Source organism: Gallus gallus, chromosome 1 (assembly GCF_016699485.2).
Source record: "Gallus gallus isolate bGalGal1 chromosome 1, bGalGal1.mat.broiler.GRCg7b, whole genome shotgun sequence".
NCBI lineage: Eukaryota > Metazoa > Chordata > Aves > Galliformes > Phasianidae > Gallus > Gallus gallus.
In genome coordinates, this window is record NC_052532.1 from 74,668,662 (window position 1) to 74,690,339 (window position 21,678).

The window sequence follows — 21,678 nt, forward strand, 5'->3', positions numbered from 1 at the left end:
TTATGGATTATATATATGTATAAATACATACAAGCATGTATTACCATCTGAATTTCTCAAAGTCACAAAAATGGAGTGATTACACCAGAATAAATGTACTGTAGTAAACAACTGCTGTAGGTTGCAAGGGTACGTTTTTCTCACACACACAAATGAAAAATGCCTATGTATCACTTTCCAGTAGTCTGTTTGGGGTTTTGTTTATATCTGTCATCTCACACATAAGGGATAATCTCATCCATGGACTTCTAGTTCATCTCCCTTACCATGTCTGGAACACAAGTAGTAGATATGCAGCCACAGTCATTGGTGAGAGATCTGGATAAATACCCAAGAGGACAGCTCACTGTTGAGTTACTGCAGCTGCAAGTACACTCATATTTATCGCAGCACTCTGTCTTCTTAACAGTCAGCTCCCGATGGGGTGGGCAGAAAGGTCTTTGAACTAAACTGCATGCTTCTCTGTTACAAGCTAGCAGAAAAAGATTAAGCAAATACAATTTCAGATCATTGCAAATGAACAGGACAGTTCTTAGGCAGTAGGGCACTAATACCTACTGCAAATTATTACACACCTACTACTTAAGTACTAATAAATAAAACAAAAATAAAATACCCAGGTCAGAGATTGTACTGTAGATTAAGAAGAAGCTCCTATCTTGCCAAATATATATCTTCTCATTAATACAAAAAGATTTATAAAATATACACAAATTTTCGAGTACACATATGGTGTTCACAGTTTCCTTAATTCAAACATGAGAACATTTTTCAAAGTGCCAACAGTAACTTTTTTCCAAGTCTGTGAAATCATCACATGGCCAATGGCTCCCAAATAAAACATTTCACAGGGAAAACACTGTGAATAAAAGACACCGTGAGTGTTATTTAAATGCAGTGCTTCAATGTCATTCAGTGCTAAATATATATCTACGTCTTACCACATGTATAGTTTGGTCTGCATTCTCCAGGATTGGTCAGAGCAAGCTGCAGGCCAAACTCACAGTCAGGGACAGGAGGCAAATCACAAGAAACTAGATCACAGACTAAGAAGAGAAATTGAGAGAGTGTTTAAAACCACGCTTAACTAGTTAAACTTCTAAAAAAGGTATACACATTCAGGTACATTCCCATATGCTTGCTCCCTATATTCAATTACTGTCCTAAAATCTGATGCAAGTTAGTGTTCAGCAGGTCAGTGATCATTTTCAAAAATAGCTTAGGGAACAGTTCAAGTTTGGGTTATGAGGATTAAAGTTCTAACATACTTCATATTAAAAAAAAAAAAACAAAAACAGATCACAAAGAAATGTGTACTTCAAAAAAGACATTTCTAACGTCACTTAGCAAAAAAGAAAAAAAAAAAAAAAGCTTCTTTCCTTTCTACATCTTCTACAGAAGGGCAAAGTCGAGTTTGAAATTTCCTCAGGACCTTTTGTTTTTCCACATAGATGGCAATTCAGTCATTCAATGATTTACAGAAAAACACTGTATTGTATAGTTTTGAACAATCTAGTAAAAACATGTAACAAGAAGATTCCAGCAGCCTATGAGAACCTACCACACTCATACACAGGGCAGCACTGGTTAGGGTCCCTGCGCAGACGAGGAACTTCACAGGGGCCACATTGCACAGCTGGAGTGAGAATGAAACATCCATAAATTAAGTTTAGATAAGAACTAAAACACTAGGTTAATAAAAATCTGTTTGAGACCAGTCGTACTCAGAGCTAAACTAACTTACTTTTGATAGTAGTGCAAGGTCGAACAGTGCAGTTTACTTTTCTGTTGTCAAGACAAGTACAGATCTTGCAAGGCTCATTGGAAGGAATCCATGTTTCCATGTGCTGCAGAAAAAAATAAATAAAACCAATCAAACAAAAAAAACTGTGTTGATTATTAGAATGAAATCTCGTATTATGATCGCTAGTATACAAGTATATTAGCAATAGAATAGGAGTGGGTAAGGGTGAGCAAAATTAATGAAGAAAACCAGAAGACTACACGAGGAATTGATTGCTCTGTTAGCAGTAGGAAACTGAGGAGATACATAACTTTGAAATAATCGTAGTGTACAAGTTTAGCTAAACATGTAAAGAATGTGTGAATGAGATGAGGAATTATTATTGTTTTATGTACAAAAAATGCTCAGATGTTATAAATGCAGTCTTAAGCTATTGTGAAAGTAACAGTGGACTCATGGAACTGTATGCCATGGTGGATGTTCAGTGATGATAATAATAGAAGAAATAATACTTTCAGAAATACATGGAAGTGGCTTCTTTCCCAAATTAGTTGTACTTAAAGAAATAAACAGTATATATATTTTTTTAAGAACCTGTGGTGTCTCGTCATTTGATTTCCCATTCATTTGCAGGCTGGAAAAACATTATATAGCAAGCCCAAATCTGAAAGAATCACTCCTGTGATGATTACCAGCAGATAATAAGCATATTAAGAAACTACCAGTGAAGTATATAATTATTCAACTACTGGTCTCTCTCATTAGAGAGGGGAAATCATTGATTTTAAAGATGTAGTGACTTATAAAGGGTTACCTACATTTAAAACCCATGACAATAGGTAGCTATGAGTGAAAAGATGGGCTATAGGACAGTAAAGTTAATTTGTACACTCAATGAGGGTTCTGGGTGATAACATGTAGAATCAGCTAGGATGCCATTAAGGGAAAAGGTGTCATCCAGAGAACTCCAAAGTGCATTCTAAACAAAACAGCTTGCTGAAACCCTCAGTAATAAAGAAAGGAAACATACTGTCACCTGTACCTAGCAGTATCTATGTGCTTTAAACAATTACAGGAATCTGTAAAGACAATTAAAGTGGTATTTTACCTTCAAAGGTTGAAAGCATGGCAAGGATAAGACAGGAGGCATGCCAGAACAAGACAACTGGAGATTTTACTAAGTTTCGGAACTGAATTGTATAGGGTTAATTAATGCATAAGAAATCTATTTTAGTCAAGGAAAGCTTGTGTTGATATCTGCTAGAAAAGATCATTACCTCAGGGTTTGGGAAAGCCTTCTGCCAGAGATTTCAATGGACCGAATTAGAAAGCCCTGAGAAGGCAGCTGACAGAGAAAATCTACATTTACAGATGGTGATGTGAAAAGAATTTGGATATTTCAGGACACAAAAACAGAATCACAGCTTGTACTCTTAACTTTTTCATCAGCCTCAATTTTCTCAACATAAATGAGTCTCTTTCTAATGCTAGATGAGATGACAAGAGATAGCATGGTGTTAGTAGAGCTCTATATGGGTATTGGTACTGAGAATACCGTAAGCCCAAGCACTACTTTGGATAGAGAAAGGAACAGAAGAAAACATCAGGGGGAAAAAAGGGACTAAGGAGATCATAACCCAACAACAGTAACCATTTAATATAGAATCATAACATTAAAGAAAAATTTGCAAACTCACTGGGAGTTGTGAACAACTGATCTATGTTTAGGGTAGGTTGCAATATACACTGAAAGCTATTATTATTTTCATGCAACAGAAATAATACGATAAATACCTCTTATTACAAAAAATAAAATAAAATAAACTATTTTCTTATTTTTTTGCCAGCTTTATCTGCAGTACATAGATACAAAGATACTGTATGTAAAAGAAAGATCCACAACAGACCTACTACAATTACAGCTCCGTGTACAGAGATACTGTAATTTTAAAATAAAAGCTAATACAATGACTAATCAAAACCCAGCTACAAGATTCAAATTTCACAAAACCTGTGTGATTATCAGAGACCTCTAAAGAGCAAATCAAACAAGATGCCTTACAGCAGACTTAAGCATATCACCAAGACTCTGACAGCAAAGTGTTTTACACAGTTTAGCCTACTGAAGTGGACCCTTTGGTGCCTAGTGGGCTCAAAATCTGAGGACTCTTCAGGGGGAGAAACATGGGAGGTCACAGCTCCCAGCTCCTGAGCAACTCCCAAGACAGCATTTGAACAGATGCCTCTCGCTGACTCAACCCACCTGTGATAACGCAAAGCTGCTACAGAGAACCTGACAAGTATTCAGCTCTGACTCTAGATCAGGTTATTTTATCACATCTAATTGCAGAGATTAAGGCATCATTCTGTGTGAGGAGTGGAATTGGTGTTGAATTTTGCCTGCCTTTGAACCAGGACTTGCAGATTAATTCTGTAGCCTTCAGAGAATGCTACAGAATACACTTTGATCCCATTACCAACTCAAAACTGCAGGAAGGATCTACATAGAATATGACTTGGCCTATGTGAGCACTGCTTTCATTCCAGTGTCGGTCAGGATGCACAATTAATCTTTTCATGGATACTAAGGTTTTGGCCAGAACTCTGTTAGCTGCCTTCTGACCCACAAAATAGAAAAGAAGTGATGGAAAGTCTCTCTTAACAGATGGCATTTTTAAGAAGGCTCCAGTATTTCACTTTCACACTTCGAGATGAGAGTCCCTAGAGAGCACCAGAGGAATGAAAGAGAATGAAAAGAGCAAGAGACCTAATAGGTTGGATACAAATGAACTTTAAATGCTGAATGCAAAATCTTCAGTGGTGATGAATCAGCACAATTCCAGAGATTTCCCTGGAGCTAAGATCCTTTACACCAGATAAGAACTTAATTCTCTATTTGAAACTATCTAGAAAATTAAGGTATCCTTTGCTAACTTCCATAATAAATTATGCTTGGAAATGAAAGCAGGATGTTTGAAGATGCTTCCCACCAAGACTGTTACAGTTTTTAAATAGGATCCTGAACATCTTTAATCCTCAAACAACAGTCTTCCTCTGAAATTAGTTTATTTGACCTCCTTAATATACACACTATTAAACAATTTACTCCTATGTTTCACATAGAAGAAGTCAAAGTGTGCCCCTTCAAAGGCAAATATCATCTTGAAGTATTGGACATTAAAGCCATAGATTTCATAGTCTATTACAACCATCACTCACTATGCCTTTGCACATACGATACAAACATTCATAGAATCACACAGAATCATAAATTGGCTTCGGTTGGAAGGGATCTCAAGGATCACCTAGTTCCAACAACTCCCCTGCCATGAGCAGGGTCGCCAACCACTATATCGGGCACTAGATCATGTTATCCAGGGCTGCATCCAACATGGCCTTGAATACCTCCAGCAATGGGGCAACTCCAACATCTTTGGGCAGTCGGTTCCAGCACCTCACTACTTTCTCAGTGAAAAATCTACCCTCTTTTAGTTTAAAACAATTCCATCTCCTCCTGACACTATCTACTCATGTAAAAACTTGATTTCACTCCTCTTTGTAAGTTCCCTTTAAACCCTGGAAGGCCACAACGAGCCTTCTCTTCTCCAAGCTGAACGGGTCCAGCTCTCCCAGTCTGTCTTCATAGGAGAGGTGCTCCAGAGCTTTGATCACTCTCATGGCTCTCCTCTGGACCTGTTCCAAAATGCTCTGCATCCTTCTTATGTTGGGTACCCCAGGCCTGGGTGTAGTACTCCAGATGGTGCCCCACAGGGGCAGAATAGAGAAAGACAAGCACTTCCTTTATCCTGCTGGCAACTCCTCTTTTGATGCAGCCCAGGATACAGTTGGGCTTCCAGGCTGCAAGTGCACACTGCTAGCTCATGTTAAGTTTTTCATCTACCAGGATCTTTAAGTCCTCCTCCACATGGCTGTGGCTCTCAAGTAGTTCTTCTCTCAGTCTGTACACATACCTGAGATTGCCCCAACCCCAGTGCAACACCGTGCACTTGGCTTTGAGGTTCTCATGGGCCCACTTTTCAAACCTGTCCAGGTCTCCCTGAATGCCTTCCCTTCCTTTTGTCCACACCACTCAGCTCAGTGTCATCTGCAAGCTTGCTGAGGGTGCACTTGATGCCACTGTCTATGTCATTGATAAAGATATTAAAGAGCACTGATACTAGCACAGACCCCTGGGGGGCACCATTTATCACCAGCCATGCTTCTCTAAATGATTGTTTTTTGGTGTTCTCAAGAGAAACGTTTATCTAAGGTTCTAGAAGAAAATAGCAAGGTACAGGTATCACTTCTCCTTGTGGCAGATGCAATAATTCTGACGCTTATCACCAGCCTCCACCTGTGTGTAGAGCCATTCACCACAACCCTCTGGCTGTGACTTACCCCCAGATTTCTTATCCACTAAAGAATCCACCCTTCAAATCCATATATCTCCAATTCAGAAATGAGGATATCAAGTGGGACTATGTCAAAGGCTTTGCAGAAGTCCACGTAGACAACTTCATTTGCTTTTGTTGGTCCACCAGTGCCCTCGCTCTATTGTAGAAGACCACACAATTGGTCAGGTGCATTTTCAGGTGAAGCTATGCTTGCTTGTTTGGATCACATCTTTGTTTTGTGTGTGCCTTAGCATCTCTTCCAGAAGGAAACAGGCTATATACACACAGAGAGAGACTTCTACATACAGAAAATCTATCTAACAAAAACAAATATCTTTGACAGTATGTTCAGTGAGCATGATAAGAGGTAGCGATAAAATTTTAAGAATGTATAGCCCATAAAATACTGAAATTAAAGACTTCTAAAAGTCCCCCCAAAAAAACCCTGAAGATTTAAGATTTAACCTGGCTGATTTTGATGAACTAGGAAGAGCATCATACTCCCAGCAGGGGTGTAAGCAGGTGCTTGTGCACCCACTTGCATGATACAGCAAGAGAAATTAACAGTCTTTCACTGCAGTGTGGCACTTAGCACTCATATCTCCTGTCATTCCATTCTGAGGTCTGACTTAGCTGAGTAAAGTGGATTTTCTGTGAAAATAAAATGATTAATTTCTTCAGAGGAATGATCCTCATCTACAATTAAGTCATACATTAAAAAAAAAAAAAAGTGGTAGGCTAATAGGACTTGACATTAAGTCATCTTTGTCTGATGGCTCCACACCAGCCACTGAAAATTTTTCAGTTAGCTTTGCAAAAACAATACTACGCACGATAAGCAAGTGTTCCGGACTAATGATTAAATTGTTATTACTGGAAAATCCTGCTGAATGAAGCACTCATCTTACTAAAAGCTGGCTTATGCCATTCCTCCCTTCTTCCCTCTCACCCTCCCTCCATACAGATGTATTTCTGGATGTGTACAGTCCCAGCCGTGAGTTTTATATCCATACCAGCCAATTTCACACTAGGAAAGCTCATGGGGCTGACAGCTGTCTGGTTATGATGAACAGAGCTAGTAAATAAATTGTACAAATGGAAAGGTAGTTAGACTTAGAGGACAGATTTACTTGCAAAAGTACAAACCACAACCACTTGTGAAGGCAACATGCTAAGTATACAGTTACCTGATGGTAGGTGCCATCTTCACTGATGCATTGCGTGCAAACTTCTTCACCAACACAGCTGTCATTGAAAACTACCTGCCCTTTTGGACAGAAGCAGCCCTCTGTAGGATAATCTTTGCAGACACTGAGATTGGTACTATTCTCACAGATCTTTACACAGGCTTTGTGGCAGTGATCATATATCAAATATGTGGGACACTTCATTGCTGGGGAAGACCAAAAAAAAAAAAAAATCTTAGAGATCTAAAATGCAGATTTTCTATTCACACTTACTTCAGAATTCTGTCGAGATTTTTGAAAGAATATCCTCTGTAGCCATTAACATCTCTGAAAAAACATATTTAAGAATAACAAAATCTGCAGTATGAAGTGTTTAAAGGCATACGCTTATGTTACAGCCCACAGAAAAATCATAAAGCCACTATTTTAGATTGCATGAATCAACACAGCACAGCTTGCCCCAATAATGATACAACAGTTTGCATGAGCTGAACATCTTGCCTAACTTTGTTTTCAACATTGGATAATAGACATAACATTTTGGAATCTTCTTCACATGCGTTAGAGAAGCACTGATAACAGTTCAGGTTTAGGACATATCCAGGACTGACAACAGCACTGAATAAAGAGATTTTGACAACTTGATCAGCAGTAGTGTCCCCAGGAAAGTAAAAAAAAGCTCATGAACAAAATTGTTTGGTACTACAACACCGAATCTGTTAGATGCCTGCATCTTATGAACTGAATTGCCCTAAGTGAAGGAAAGTTGTACTCCTCTTGCTGAAGCCAATTCATAAAAATTTTGCTAATTAATTCAGAAGAGTTAATTCATAAAGATCATAAAACTAAGCTAATTGATAGCAATTTGAGAAACATGGATACTGCTTGCATACTGTGTACTCCCTTGTCTGCTTTATTTTTCTCTACAGATTCAATTAGGAAAAAATGTTTCTTATTTCCTAGTTTGTTACTTTCAAAATGTTTATAAAATCTTTTAACTCTAGCAAAAAATACTGAAATAAAATTAATGAACGAAGGCCTGAGCTCCAAACTCAACAAGCATTCACCAGATACACTGTCTACACACACGAACATCTCTTAGCTAAAGCAAACAAACAAACAAAAAAAATGCCTTCAAAAATAAAACTTTTCTGTTTCAAAAATGCTAAATTCAATTATTTCTGGTGTGTTGGAGTATATGGTTGTATTTTAGGACAGGCATCATCGTCCAGCATGCACAGAGGAACTTGAAAAGCCACAGTTGATGAAGAGTTCGATCCCATTAGTAAATGTTTTAGTTGGATTATGAAAATATAAGAAGTCTGTTTATGTAAAATAGGAAAAATTGCCTGCTTAAAAAACAGTGGTACTAGCTACAAAAATTATTCTGCATAAAAAAAAAGATTCCAAAAAATTCTGCAAACAAAGCAACTGCAATAAGAATCATAGAATTGTTTGTGTTGGAAGCAACCTTTAAAGATCATCTATTCCAATGCCTCTGAAATGAACAGAGACATCTACAGCTAGAACATAGCCTGGTCCAGCCTGACCTTAAATATCTTCAGGGATGGGGCATCCACCACTTCTCTGGGCAACCTATTCCAGTACTTCACTATACTTACAGTAAAAAAAAAAAAAAATCCTTATATTGAGTATAAGCAATGATGGATGCTGCCTGCAATAGTCTCACTTCAGGTCTGATGAATACATATCAAAGTACATCCAGAGCAACTGTTAGAGTAGCACACCTTCTTCATATTTATTTGTGCTAACACATAGGCTTTCATCAGGTAGGGCTTACCTACCAGTAGCCCTAGAGCAAAAGTAATAAACCTCTGCACAAAATCAGGTTAATTTATTTTAAAGTTTAATGCTGATACTAACCAGAGTAGAACCTGGACAGCTCATTAGCAAAACTACTGTCAGTGGAATATAGCCTCTAGCATACTTCATGCAACGTAGTATGTAGTTGTGTTCTGCAAACAGAGCTAGTTCTTGAGTGCCCTTGTTTTGAACTGACCTCTAGCCTTGGGCACATGGGAGTACAGTGCACATAAGTAGTGTAAAGACATGGGATAAACATCATCAATATCTGGAAAACCATTTGTTAACATTCTTCCATCCTAATGGCATAATAACAACCAGATGATTGTAGAAGGCCACCACAGACATCACTGTGCTTCTGTTCTGGAAATCTGGCCTGGTCCTGCATGGCTTGCAGGTTGCTGTGCATTTTGTATGGAAAATTCTGCTATAGATATGTAAAGTGAAGAGGAATTAAGTATTCCCCACGGACAACCTCAGAAAACTGTATTTCAACAAGCCACTCCCCCCAGCTAGCTATTTCAGTGTTTCTTGTTTCTGTGTAAAAAGAAATGACTGTGGATACTAGGAGAAGGAAAAAATAAGGCTGAAAATCTAATGATTGGAAGAGTAATTCCTCTGCCAAATGAGCTTCAATTGATTTCATTCAACTCAAATAACCTATATGAGGTTATTATAATCATGCTTCGATACTGTATTCTGAACTGACTCCATTAAAACACAATTTCTTCCTTCAAACAGGGAGAAGAACAGTTAAAAGAAAAAAATTATTAAAGTACTTGGACATCACAATTTGCAAAATCTTACAAAGCACTAAATTTGGAAAATTACAGGCAATATTCTACTGCTCTTTTCTAGGTCTACATTTCAAACAGAGAGTTTTGTTTTCTAAAAGAACCAGCATGCAACAGTTATATGTTGTTCAATAACCTATTCTAGAAAGGTATTAGAGATATTAACTGGAGCTATGGGCCAATTTCACATTCTCGACAATATATTCCATAATTCCCTCAATCTGATCTCAAATCAAACCAAAGTATGTACTGAGATTTTGTGGTATCATGCATTCAGGGTGCTAGCTTTCCAATTCTGAAGTAAAAAACATCTGGGAACAAAAAGGAAGGTAAACAAGGCAATAAAAAAAATGACTACATGTACCTACAAAAATCAGATGCAAAAAAACAACTGGGATATGAAGACACTGTATGATGGATTAGCTGGGAGAGAAAATGTCTCTCTCTAAATACATATATGCATCCCAGGTTCCCTAAATGCCAGAAATGCTGCAAGTGAATATCTAAATGACTATAATAATCGCTGCAGATAAACAGCATTATTCTATGAGCATAGAATATGCCACCTCAAGAGTCATTTAATATACAAGGTACATTTTTGGCAGATCTTTCATAATAGGGCTGTCAGGAAGGAAAAGAAAAAAAAAGCAATAAAAAAAATGGAAAACAGTGCAGAATTTCTTAGGTCTATAAGAATTTTGAGAAGTAAATATACAAAACAACAACTGGATGAGTTTAACACTAGCACCTCTACTAGGCTCTGGGCATTTGCAAAGCCAGCATCCTGCTATACTGTTCACTCCTAACACTTAAATTTTCACCTTCAACAGAGAAGTAAAACATAGACAGAGGGAGAATCAGATTTGCAAAATAACTTTAAGATAGCTTGGGCAGTGTAGATAGCATGCTTTGGAAAGAAAACACCACAGTTCATAGCCATTTCCCCATTTTTTTTAAGCACAGTAGAAGCTTAAAAGTCAACTGAAGCCTGAAAGCTCCAGGCTTTGGTTGAAAAGTGGGGAATTCACAAAGACTACTGCTCATACAAATATATGCAAAAACAAAATACGGAAAAGTCTAATATTGTGCAATCAGCACCAAAAAAAAAAAAAAAAAAATTCAGGTCAGGAAGGAATTCCACCAGCACAGATTATTAGCTTCCTTGCCTGTCTTGCTCAGATCCTCTAATGTCTCTACTAAAGCAATTATGTCTACAACTAAAACTGCCTGGCAGAACGAGGGCAATTCAAACGTGACCCAATGACTGTTCAGTGGCTGCTAAGTCAGATACTACCACATGGCTACATTTTTATTTCATAGGTTATTCCCTCAGCCTTCCCTAAGTGCCCTGCATTTCACTAGTTAGATTGTTACTAAGAGACACTTTTACCATAATATGCAACTTAGTAGATGAGGAGCCAGCTACCAGATCTTTAATACCACATCTACATGAAAACTTGATCTGTCTCATCACATGACATTCAAAAAGTAATATTGCACTGAATCAAACAGTTTCTGTACCAGTTTTAGTATATGGAAAACCCCTTACGACAGAACTCGGGTGTCCTCCAGTCTATGCAGATCCCATTTTCTCTGCAGATGTGAGCATAAGAAGTTATCATCTCACAGGTTTCTTCCTCATAGCAGCTGCTCTCTTCACAGGCCTCATAGAACATGTCTGGGGGTATTATCCTGTGGCATGCTGAAAACTGATCAGAGAGCAGAAGGTGGCAATGACTGGAGGCATGCTCAGAGCACTCATCTTCTCTCCGGATTTCACAGACCTTCCCCAGCTCTTTCACTGTCCAGTCTTGAATAAATGCATCACTGTTAGCAGTAACCGTGCCATCACGTAACATGAAGTCATTGGCATGGTTCTGGTCACACACTCCTAGGAAGGTGAGTAAAAGGAAAAGAAACAGTCTGAATATAGACAGCAGTAAAACAAATCTAGAGAAAGCAGGCTCAAGACTCAGGCTCAGTGAACTCCAAGGGGAAGATGAATCAATGATATTATTTATAGCAGTTATCAAAGTAATCGTAATGATCCTGATTTTTCTTTCTGTAATACAAGAGGCACAGATTATGCCATAGATGTCTAAACAGTGGCAGAAGATACCCCAGAATTAACTCTCTCACGCAGAAATATCCCCCACAAGCCCTTCACCTTCCCTCCAAGCACAGGATAGGACTCACATCACTGTGTGTTCTTGCATATACATAAGAAGCTATATTTAAAACCTTATTTTAAAACATTTGGAACAGATAATATAAGTTAAACATGACAGATGCCTAGTCCTGCTCTTTTTAAGGTCTTACTGAGAGTCAATGAGCTATTATACTGATAGTCATAGTAGAAAAAAACAATACAGATTAGCAACGTGCCAACAACAGTGGATTGGCTGGATGAGAGAGTTTGCAAGGCTCAGCACTGCACAAATTTCAGCATTAATAATAGTTCAAATCTGAGTAGCAAGCTGTTAAAGTCACTAACTTTCTAACTTACCACAAAGCCCTTGTGTTTCTGAAGAAAAGCTCTTTGGATTAAGTTTAAGAATAAATTCATTATTTCTTGGAGTAAATGTGAGATTATGACGAAGATGGGAGAACTTGATTTCATGCATTATTGCTCCATAGACAGTGACTTCAAACAAACTGCTAGAGTAGGGAATATGAATACTTTCACCATCAACAGACACCTGTTTTTAAAAAGGCAAAATGATCACATCAGTTGTGACAAGCAGTTAAGATCAATCCAACCTAATCACACTTGAATCACATTTTGACTGAATCTGGTCATAAGAGTTAATTTTGCATGCTGAAACTTTCCACTGAATCTAAAAATGCACAGAAATATTTGTCTTACATTTTGTGCATTACATGAACAACTTCTTCACCATTTTTCCATATGAGTGCATCCCTTCAGCATAACAGATACACAGACCAGTGATCTAATGCCATGAAGCTAAAATGCCACATTCAGACCCTGAGCACTGTTGTGACTCCAGTGAAAGTCAAAGCTATCCAGTACCACACCAGACTGATTAAAAGTGTTTTGGTCGATCCTATTTTATTGCATGAATTAGATGAGATCACCTTTCCAGGTTAGTTGACTCCTGTATGTCTGAGGAACTCAGAGACTGCAAATGTTTCATACATATTTTAATACTTCTTTGCCTATAAAATAAATGCAACACATAACTCTTAGCTGGCCTTTCTTCTAAGACTGGGATCCACCAGCTAGCAAGGTAAGAACTGAATCCTTAACTCTTTAGGTAGCCACAATCTTGCGTAGGTTTTAAAAAAATAGAGACTGCTATCCCACTCACTAATTGATAACATTGCATAGAGGACCTCTACCAACAAAGGAAAATCAGAGTGTAGTATGTCCTAATTCCTGCCTTTCTGGCAGAAGTGTTTGGGAAACACTGTTACCCCAGCACAGTGGGGAAAACAAGAGGAGAAACATGACTGGCTTATTATGCAAATGTAGAACATATTAGGAAGTTTAAATGAGGCACTTGCTTAGTTAAAGAATAGTTTGCAAGGGGAGCAGAAACTAGATAAAGGAAACAAATCTGTCCTCCTAACCTAAAACTCCACAGCATGAGCAGAGAATGCACAGATGACTTCATTGTCTTTTGCTTACTGTCATATTACTGAAGAGCTGAATGGATACACCACGATGTTTCACTTCAATAGCATCCATACAGTTCATCTTTGGTATAGCTTTGCATGGTCCTTCATGGAGAAGAACTTCAACATCATGTTTTATATCCTGAAACAAGGTGTAGGAGCAATTGCTGGTGAGCTTAAAATTAAGCCCATCAAAAGTGACAATGTGTCGAGATGAACTTCCCATACAGACACCTGTAAATCAACAAATAATGCCACGTAAACAAATTAGACTTCAAATTAGACTTTTTTCACAATCATGTAAATTTAATAAATCACTACAATCATAATAGATATTAACCTATAATAAATTATTTGTAAAGTATCATCTGCACAAATTAGAACTACAAAAATAGAATGAAGCTCCCCACATTGAATGTGATCTGCTAATAAATTTGATTTGAAAAATAAAAGTAAGGAAAATGCATCTCCTATTTTTAGAAAGGCAGCAATCATATTTGATTAATTTGTGTTGTTATTATGACATTGCATTTTACTCTGTAAAGTGTTTGTTTCTAACATACTACTATTTCATTTTATCAAACATGTCATAAATGGATTCAAAGGGATATATGCTTTTTTTCAGATGGAAAACAGGAAAAGAGGAGAAATAACGCACACAGGATCAACTAATGGCCAACAGATGGGTTAGTGTTGTAGCCATTATGTTATAAACACTATCTTTCTTCACAGACTGGAGAAGAAAGATTATAATACCATGAGTACTTAAACAAGATGCAAACAAAAGGATGATTCAAACTCAGTTCTTTTGCTTAAAGACTATAAGGGCAAGAAAAGAAGTCACTACTAGGTATGTAGGAAAACAGGACATCAAGAACCACCCAGCTACTTGCTCATGCTCCTCAGAATAGGAGAGTAGAAGGTAAAAAATGAGTACAGAGTACTCAGAGTACAAAGGTAAAAAATGAGACAACTCATGGGTTAATATATAAAGACAGTTTACTACATAAAGAAAAAAGCCATACATACAAGCAAAGCAAGACAAGAAATTCATTCACTACTTCCCATCAGCATGCAAGTGTTCAGCCCCTTCCAGGGCTCATCAGATGTAGTACTTTTTTTTGGAAGACAGATGCCATCACTCTGAAAGTGATTCCATAGCATTTCACTGCTAGTACATCTTCATTAATCACGACTCTTCACTTAATACAGAGATATCTTTCCCACAATCTATGGGCTAAATCTATAAAACATCCACTGAGTTCTTTAAGTCCATAATTTAGCTTCTACCTGTAATAAAGGTCACCTGGGGTAGGAAAGGTGATGTTCTCTGTCATTACAGGACATCAAAGCCAGCTTGTTGTGAGGCTCACCCTGTTGGTTCAAGTGATTCCTGCTATAGGACTTCCTATAACATTCAACTCAGATCATGACTTAAAAAATTTAACATTATATCCATCACAATGTCTACCCTCAGCTCCTTTGGACCAAGCTATAGACCATAACATCACAATTCCTACCCTTGCCCCTGGCCTGGCCAGGAGCAAAGACTTCCTTCTATAGTATGTGCTATAACATGCAACTCAACCATGGATTACAGTTCAAAGACATATCCATTACAGTCTCTACTTGTCCTTTTGGACAAGGCCACAGGGTTTCACACTGCAATGAACTCCACTTGCCCCTGCTCTAGCCTGGGTTCATCCATTGGCCACAGCCCCTAAGAGGTCTAACCGCTCCAGCACATCTTTACCCATGAGCCATAATTCCTTCAGAGGTCTACCTACCTACAGTACCGTGGACTTACCCACTGCAACAGTTGCATTGATGCCTATCTGTTCTGGTGTGGGTTTATTTATTAATGAGCCACAGTCTGTTCAGAGATACGCCCTGCTGCAGCAAGGATTTACCTACAGACACTTTGAGGTGTACCTGCTCTGGAATGGCCTTTTCCATTGGTCACAGACCCTTCAGTGGTCCCTTCAGACACCTGCTATGTCTTGGTCTTATCCACAACTACAAGTGCTTTGAGGTATTCTGGCATGGCCTTATCAACAGACATGGACACTGCAAGATGTACCTGCTGTGACACAGACTACTCCCTGGCCACAGATGATTCAAGATGTGCTTGCTCTGGAGTGAACCTGCCTGTGGCCACAGATGCTTTAGGGTGTACATGCTTCCACATGGACTCATCCATAGGTCAATGTCCCTCTGACTCAAGTTCAGTCTGTGGTTCCAGCCTGTCCAGAAGAGCAGCACAGAGATGGCAACAATGCCCTAGCCATCTGCCAGTCCAGGCTCATGGTGACAGCTGTTATCAGAATGTTCACAGGCACAGCAAAGCAAGATGGTAAGGAGCAAAGCAAAGGGCAGAAGCAAAAGCAGCCACTAGTAAGCACAGGACTCCAACATACAATAAGGCAAGAAAGCACCATGACAACCACAGGAGCCTAACAATTATCAGCTGAACATCTATAACATCTATAAATTTTGTCTAGCAACTCCACACTACAATTAGATCTGTTAACATCTTGAAACCTTAGTACCCCATGCTAGGTGCCAGGAAGGACTGTTCATTATCTGTAATATTTTTGGGGGAAGACAAACATTATCACTTCAGATGCCCTCCCTCTTCTTCCTTCTTGACCCCAGCTTTTACTGCTGAGAATGACATTATGTCATATGCGACATTCTTTTGGCCAGTCTGGTTCAGCTGTTCTAGTTCTGTACCCTCCCAGCTTCTTGAGCACCCTACCCTCTTCCTCCTCAATGGCAGGGCAGTACAAAAAGCTGAAACATCCTTTGCTCTGTATAAGCACTGCTCTACAACAATTAAAAACATTGGTGTTACCACTGTTTTCACCCTAAACCCAAAACACAGAAGCATATAAACTTCTCTGAAGAAAATTAACTTTATCCCAGACAAAACCATGACAGTATCCCAGGAAAAACAGCTCTGAACTTATAAATATTCTTGTATAAACAACAATAAAACAAGTAAACATCTTATCAATAAAAAAGATTTCTCAACCTTTTTTTTATTCTTGAACATCTAAAAATAATTCTAAGGATAATGGGAAACCTTTAAAACTTCTCATAAGTATTCTATAGCACAAAATGAATGAATGCAATCCATTTAAATATAGTCCACAAATACCAAGAGACATGAATCACACATTGCAAATCACGTTGCTGTAGTATTTTGAACTAGTTCAGCAAGTAAGAAGCTTTATGGTGTAACTCCTGTTCCTAATTCCTTCTGTTCACTTTTATGAAATAATAAAAACAGTTTTCCAAATATTTCTTCGCAAAAGCATTTGCCAATATTCCAGAGATCATACAGTAAGTAGATATTTTTGCAAGAAAATTCCAGTTTTTTTTCCTAAATTTATGAAAATAATTAAATAAGAAGAGAAGGAGAAGAAATGAGAAGAAGAATGGTGATTAAAAATGGGGCGTTTCAATTTCTTGTGCTACGGTTTCTTCAGGTACAGAGACAGGCTTTAAACTGATTGATAAAGTTGATTATATCACCTCGCCACAAACCTTTGATGGCAAATGCTATGTGCTTACCATGGTGGAGGCAAGCACTGCATGGCTTGAAACATATGCAATATCGCATGCTACCACCCAAAACACCATACTAGGCCTCAAGAAAAAAGTCCTGTGGTGATATGGCACTCCAGAAAGAATTGAGTCAGATAATGGAATTTATTTCAAAAATTCTCTTGTAAATACTTGGGCCAAAGATCATGGCATTGAGTGGATTTATCATATTCCTCCTGTCTTGCATCAGCCTCTGGTAAAATTGAATGATACAATTTTTTAATGATACAATTGCTCAAAAACTATGTTGCAAGCAATGCATAGCAGAACACTAAAGCAGTGGGTGAAGCATTGGCAGAAGCCACCTGGATGATCAACACTCAAGGATCTATCAGTTGTGATGGTACTGCCCAATCCAGCTCCCTACATACTGCAGATGGAGATAAGGTCCCTGTAGTACATGCAAAGAGCATGTTGGGGAAAATGGCTAGAGTCTTTGCAGCTTCTGTAAAGGCCAAACCTCTCTGTGGAAATGTGTTTGCTCAGGGATCTGGGTCCACTTAGTGGGTGGTGCGGAAAAATGGGGATGTTGAATGTGTACCACAAGGGAATTAGATGCTGGGGGAGTGCAGTCAGTAATTCCATGTATGTATGTATGTGTGTGTGTGTGTTTAATGCATGTTAATTATTGTTTGTTTATGTATATATCAAGCATGATGTAGTGATGTGGAGTAAGGGGTGTCATGTCATAGTTTTATGATGTTTGTTATCAGTATTCTACATCATTACATCATATAGCACACTGGGAGCTAAAGAGTTAATGCTTCAGTTCCATGGACTGTTGACGTTTCCAGGTACCTGGTGCTCAGAAGACAAGAAGAGCTACATATTACAGAAGACTTACACTGTTCTGAATCTATTTTCTCTTTAGATGGAAAGATGAAAACGTTTGCAAGTCATGAGATGTTCCCCTCTTCTTTCTGCTCATCTGCAGTGTATGCTCCCTATCCATCTCACTTTCAGCATTAGAGAAAGGCCTTCAGTTTTTTGGACAATCTCTCTCACAATTTATTTGATTTATTAGCTTCAATTTCAATTATATTGTATTATAATGTGTTATCTTGCATTCAAATATCAGATGTAGTAAATTAACTTTCCTCCTCAGATTGTTGCATCATTCCTGTGAAGACTGGCAGAGAAAGTTGGTGTTATTTAGTCTAGAGAGGAAAAGGCTCTGGAGGGACCTTACTGTGGCCAGTCAGTACCCAAAGGGGTACTGTAAGAGAGACAGGAAGAAATTCTTGATCAGGGAGCGATGAAGTAATGATGGGACAAGGAGTATCAGTTTTAAACTAAAAAATGGTAGATTTAGATTAGATGTTAGGAAGAAATTCTTTGCCATAAGGGTGGTGAAGCACTGGAACAAGTCGTGCAGAGAAACTGAGGATGCCTGATCCCTGCAAGTGTCCAAGGCCAGGCTTAGATAGCACCCTGGGCAACCTGATCTAGTAGAAGGTGTCCCTGCCCATGGCAGGTAACTAGAAAGGAACTAGAAAGTCCTTAAGGTCCCTTCCAAACCAAATCATTACATAGTTATATGAGAATACATTAACAGCAATTTTTACACAACTGAAGTAAAAGAAACAACTTCTGTTGCTGCACTGTCAAACAGTTGCTTGAAAGGGTACTAACTGCCTAAATAACTGACTACTATCTCACTCAACCCCAGTCAACAAAACACACATTGCTATGCTCCTGCAGAACAGACTGCCTAGCCAAACTCCACCAATAACAACAAAGAAATTCTGACCTCCCAGTGATCTCCCTGCTATGCTCATCTGTAAATCTTACAAATTTTTGTGAATTTTGGATCTAATGCTGATGTTGGTGGTAATGGCACAGTATCAACCTAGTTTCACTAAGTAGTATCACGAGCTGTATCATCTTGGGAAATTAAATCATAGCCCATTAAATTCATAAAGAGCTACACAAACATTAGCTTCTGTTAAGAAGCAGCAATCCCAAGTGAACTAGAGAACTCTTCAGAACAACTGACTAATGACATGGAAGGCAATTTTAACTTCAAACCTTCAGAAATTATTTAAGAATACATGATTTCAATGCCAAGAGTAATGTCCTCATATTGGTATTAACACACTTGGGATCAAGATTAGGACAGATGCAGCTTCTGTGGGTAGGTATCACTAAGACTGCCTTTAAAACTCTATAAAATATTTAAGATGTTTCAATTAAAATATTTCCTTTTCAAGTAGTTATTCAGAAACAACATAGCTGTTTTGATCTAAGACAATGAACGAGGAATTGTTCTTAAAACACCCAGTTCTGCAGAGGATATTTTAAATTGAGATCATGCGTTATAAAGAGAAGGTGTATATATTCTGATATATACTTTAAAAAGTAATCTTATGACTTGAGATACAAACCCAATTTTAAGAATTATGTTGAATTGTACACTTCTCTAAGTACCATCAAGGCCAGTGAAATTCAACAGACTGGAGTAATTCAGGCTCTGAACAGGTTGAAAATGCTATAGGAAATGCCTACAGGTACAAGTTTGATATTTTTACAAATTTTAGCTGCAATAGCATGTATGACTGGACTGTAGAAATGCAACCTTATCCTCACTGAATTCAGCATTACCTTTCTGATATATATTTCAGGTGATGGCAAGGGGAGACATGCATGCAAAAATAGATACTCACATGGACACATCCATCGGCAGCCACAAGTCTCTTCAACCTTAACAGCAGGAAGATTGCTGTGACACACAGGTTTTGGCATCCTCTCACAGTTAATTTGGTGACTCTCCAAGACTGTGTAATCACCTGGAAAGCACGTCACAGTGTGGCATTGATCTGGTAATGTCCATTTGTCACCAGGCTAGATAAAGAGACATGAATATTTAACTACTTAAAAGAACATCACTGAAGGCTTGAGGGAGATTGAAGGGAGAGAAATGCAAAACTTGCCTTCTACCATTCCACCCCAATCTATAATCTCCAGCTAGCACATAAAATAACACCAATAGTAGTGCTACTCAGATTAGCTTTGAATAACTAAATAGTAGAATGCAGTGTATTAAGGACTTTATGAGCAAGAGAAAGTTAAATGTAGCACCTCTGCAGGAAATAGACTTTTGAAATTCCAAGCAAAAGATAATAGTCTAGAATAGGAGGTGTTTTGCCACAACAGAATGAATTAGCTGGTACTACATCTACTTTTAATTTAACCATCCTATAGCATGCATGGATAACATAGTCAATAAATAATTTCTCTTGTCACTTGTTTAAATGCCAATGTCTCTAGTTTTCATAGGTTTCAAAATTACTTTAGAAAGAGTTCTGAGCACAGGTGCTCATGGCACAGCAATAATTAACAGTACTTAGTGCAAGTTATGGAGGCATGGAATATTCTAGTGATTTTATCCACAGCTCCCAAACTTTAAAGAAATTCTTTCCCATAGGGAAACTGTTTATTTACTAGACTAATGCTATTAGATACATATAGCATTCCTATAAAATTAAAAACAATTAAAACGCATCCTCATCTTCTTCAGAAGACTGTCTTCTAGAATAGTGTAAATTTTAAGGCAGCTGGATTACTTACTACTAAATGACAGAGAAATAGATCTGGTCACAACCTGGACTAGCTCAAGATTCATATGTGCAAAAGGCTGAGGTCTCACAGGCCTCAAAAGCCCGTAAACAAACTCAATGAATTTTAAATTAGATTGTTCATGCTTGTGGTTTGCACTCCCAAAAGCACTGTCAAATGTGGGAAACAGCCCTTTCCAGATGTACCCATCTCTACAGAGGTGAGTTCAGAAGTACTAGTAAAAAGTGAGACAATGGCTCTGTGCATGTCTTGATAAACACAAGCAGAAATATGTCTGGAAGTAAAGAAGATTGCTAAATAATTAAGTTATCAATCATTCTCTCCTCTTGAGCTTATTTCCCATTCTCATGAAAGAGAAGAACAAAGTGATGCAATATCTAGGTAGATAAACCATGATTGATATGTTCTTCACTACTTTGCAGACAATCAATTCTTTAGTGTTGTGCAGACCAATAACAGTGACATAAAAGTCATGCTCTGTACCTTCGATCTATTACACATTAAATATGACTTAAATGACTGTGCATACTTCTTACGTTTCAGGATTTAGGAAGGGAAGTTGGCCTGAAAGTGACTTAATACTTTTCAGGCTTGTGAGCCTAGAGGATGCTGTGAAAAATAAATGTGAGGAACTTTAAGTATGGAAAAAATATTTATATAGAAAGAAATTATTATTATTATTATTATTATTAATTATAATGGCCTTGCCTACAACTCAGTGAAAGTTGGGCATCTGGAAGGTTACATATACAGCTGTGCAAGTATGGCAACGGATTCTCTGGCTTCCGTACATATTTAATTTCTTTCTTCTTTCAATCCTTTATAGAATATCAACTGGAAAATATCTAAGAGCTGGACTTGTTGTCCAGCAAAGCACATCACATTAAAATGAAAATATCAATTGAGGGATCCAA

At 38.0% G+C, this 21,678-nt stretch overlaps 1 protein-coding gene across 4 annotated transcripts in view; it reads right to left on the reverse strand.

Moving 5' to 3' along the window:
• Positions 1–21,678, reverse strand: part of VWF (von Willebrand factor) — a 138,673-nt gene that overhangs the window by 24,844 nt on the left and 92,151 nt on the right. For all 4 annotated transcript variants that reach the window (XM_040700457.2, NM_001318464.2, XM_046942139.1 and 1 more), the window contains exons 34-42: positions 19,852–20,029; positions 13,593–13,813; positions 12,450–12,642; positions 11,493–11,834; positions 7,326–7,531; positions 1,745–1,847; positions 1,562–1,636; positions 942–1,046; positions 267–472 (exon numbers count right to left, since the gene is read on the reverse strand). In XM_040700457.2, coding sequence (XP_040556391.1) covers positions 267–472; positions 942–1,046; positions 1,562–1,636; positions 1,745–1,847; positions 7,326–7,531; positions 11,493–11,834; positions 12,450–12,642; positions 13,593–13,813; positions 19,852–20,029 — 1,629 coding nt within the window. The remainder of the gene's footprint in view (positions 1–266; positions 473–941; positions 1,047–1,561; positions 1,637–1,744; positions 1,848–7,325; positions 7,532–11,492; positions 11,835–12,449; positions 12,643–13,592; positions 13,814–19,851; positions 20,030–21,678) is intronic.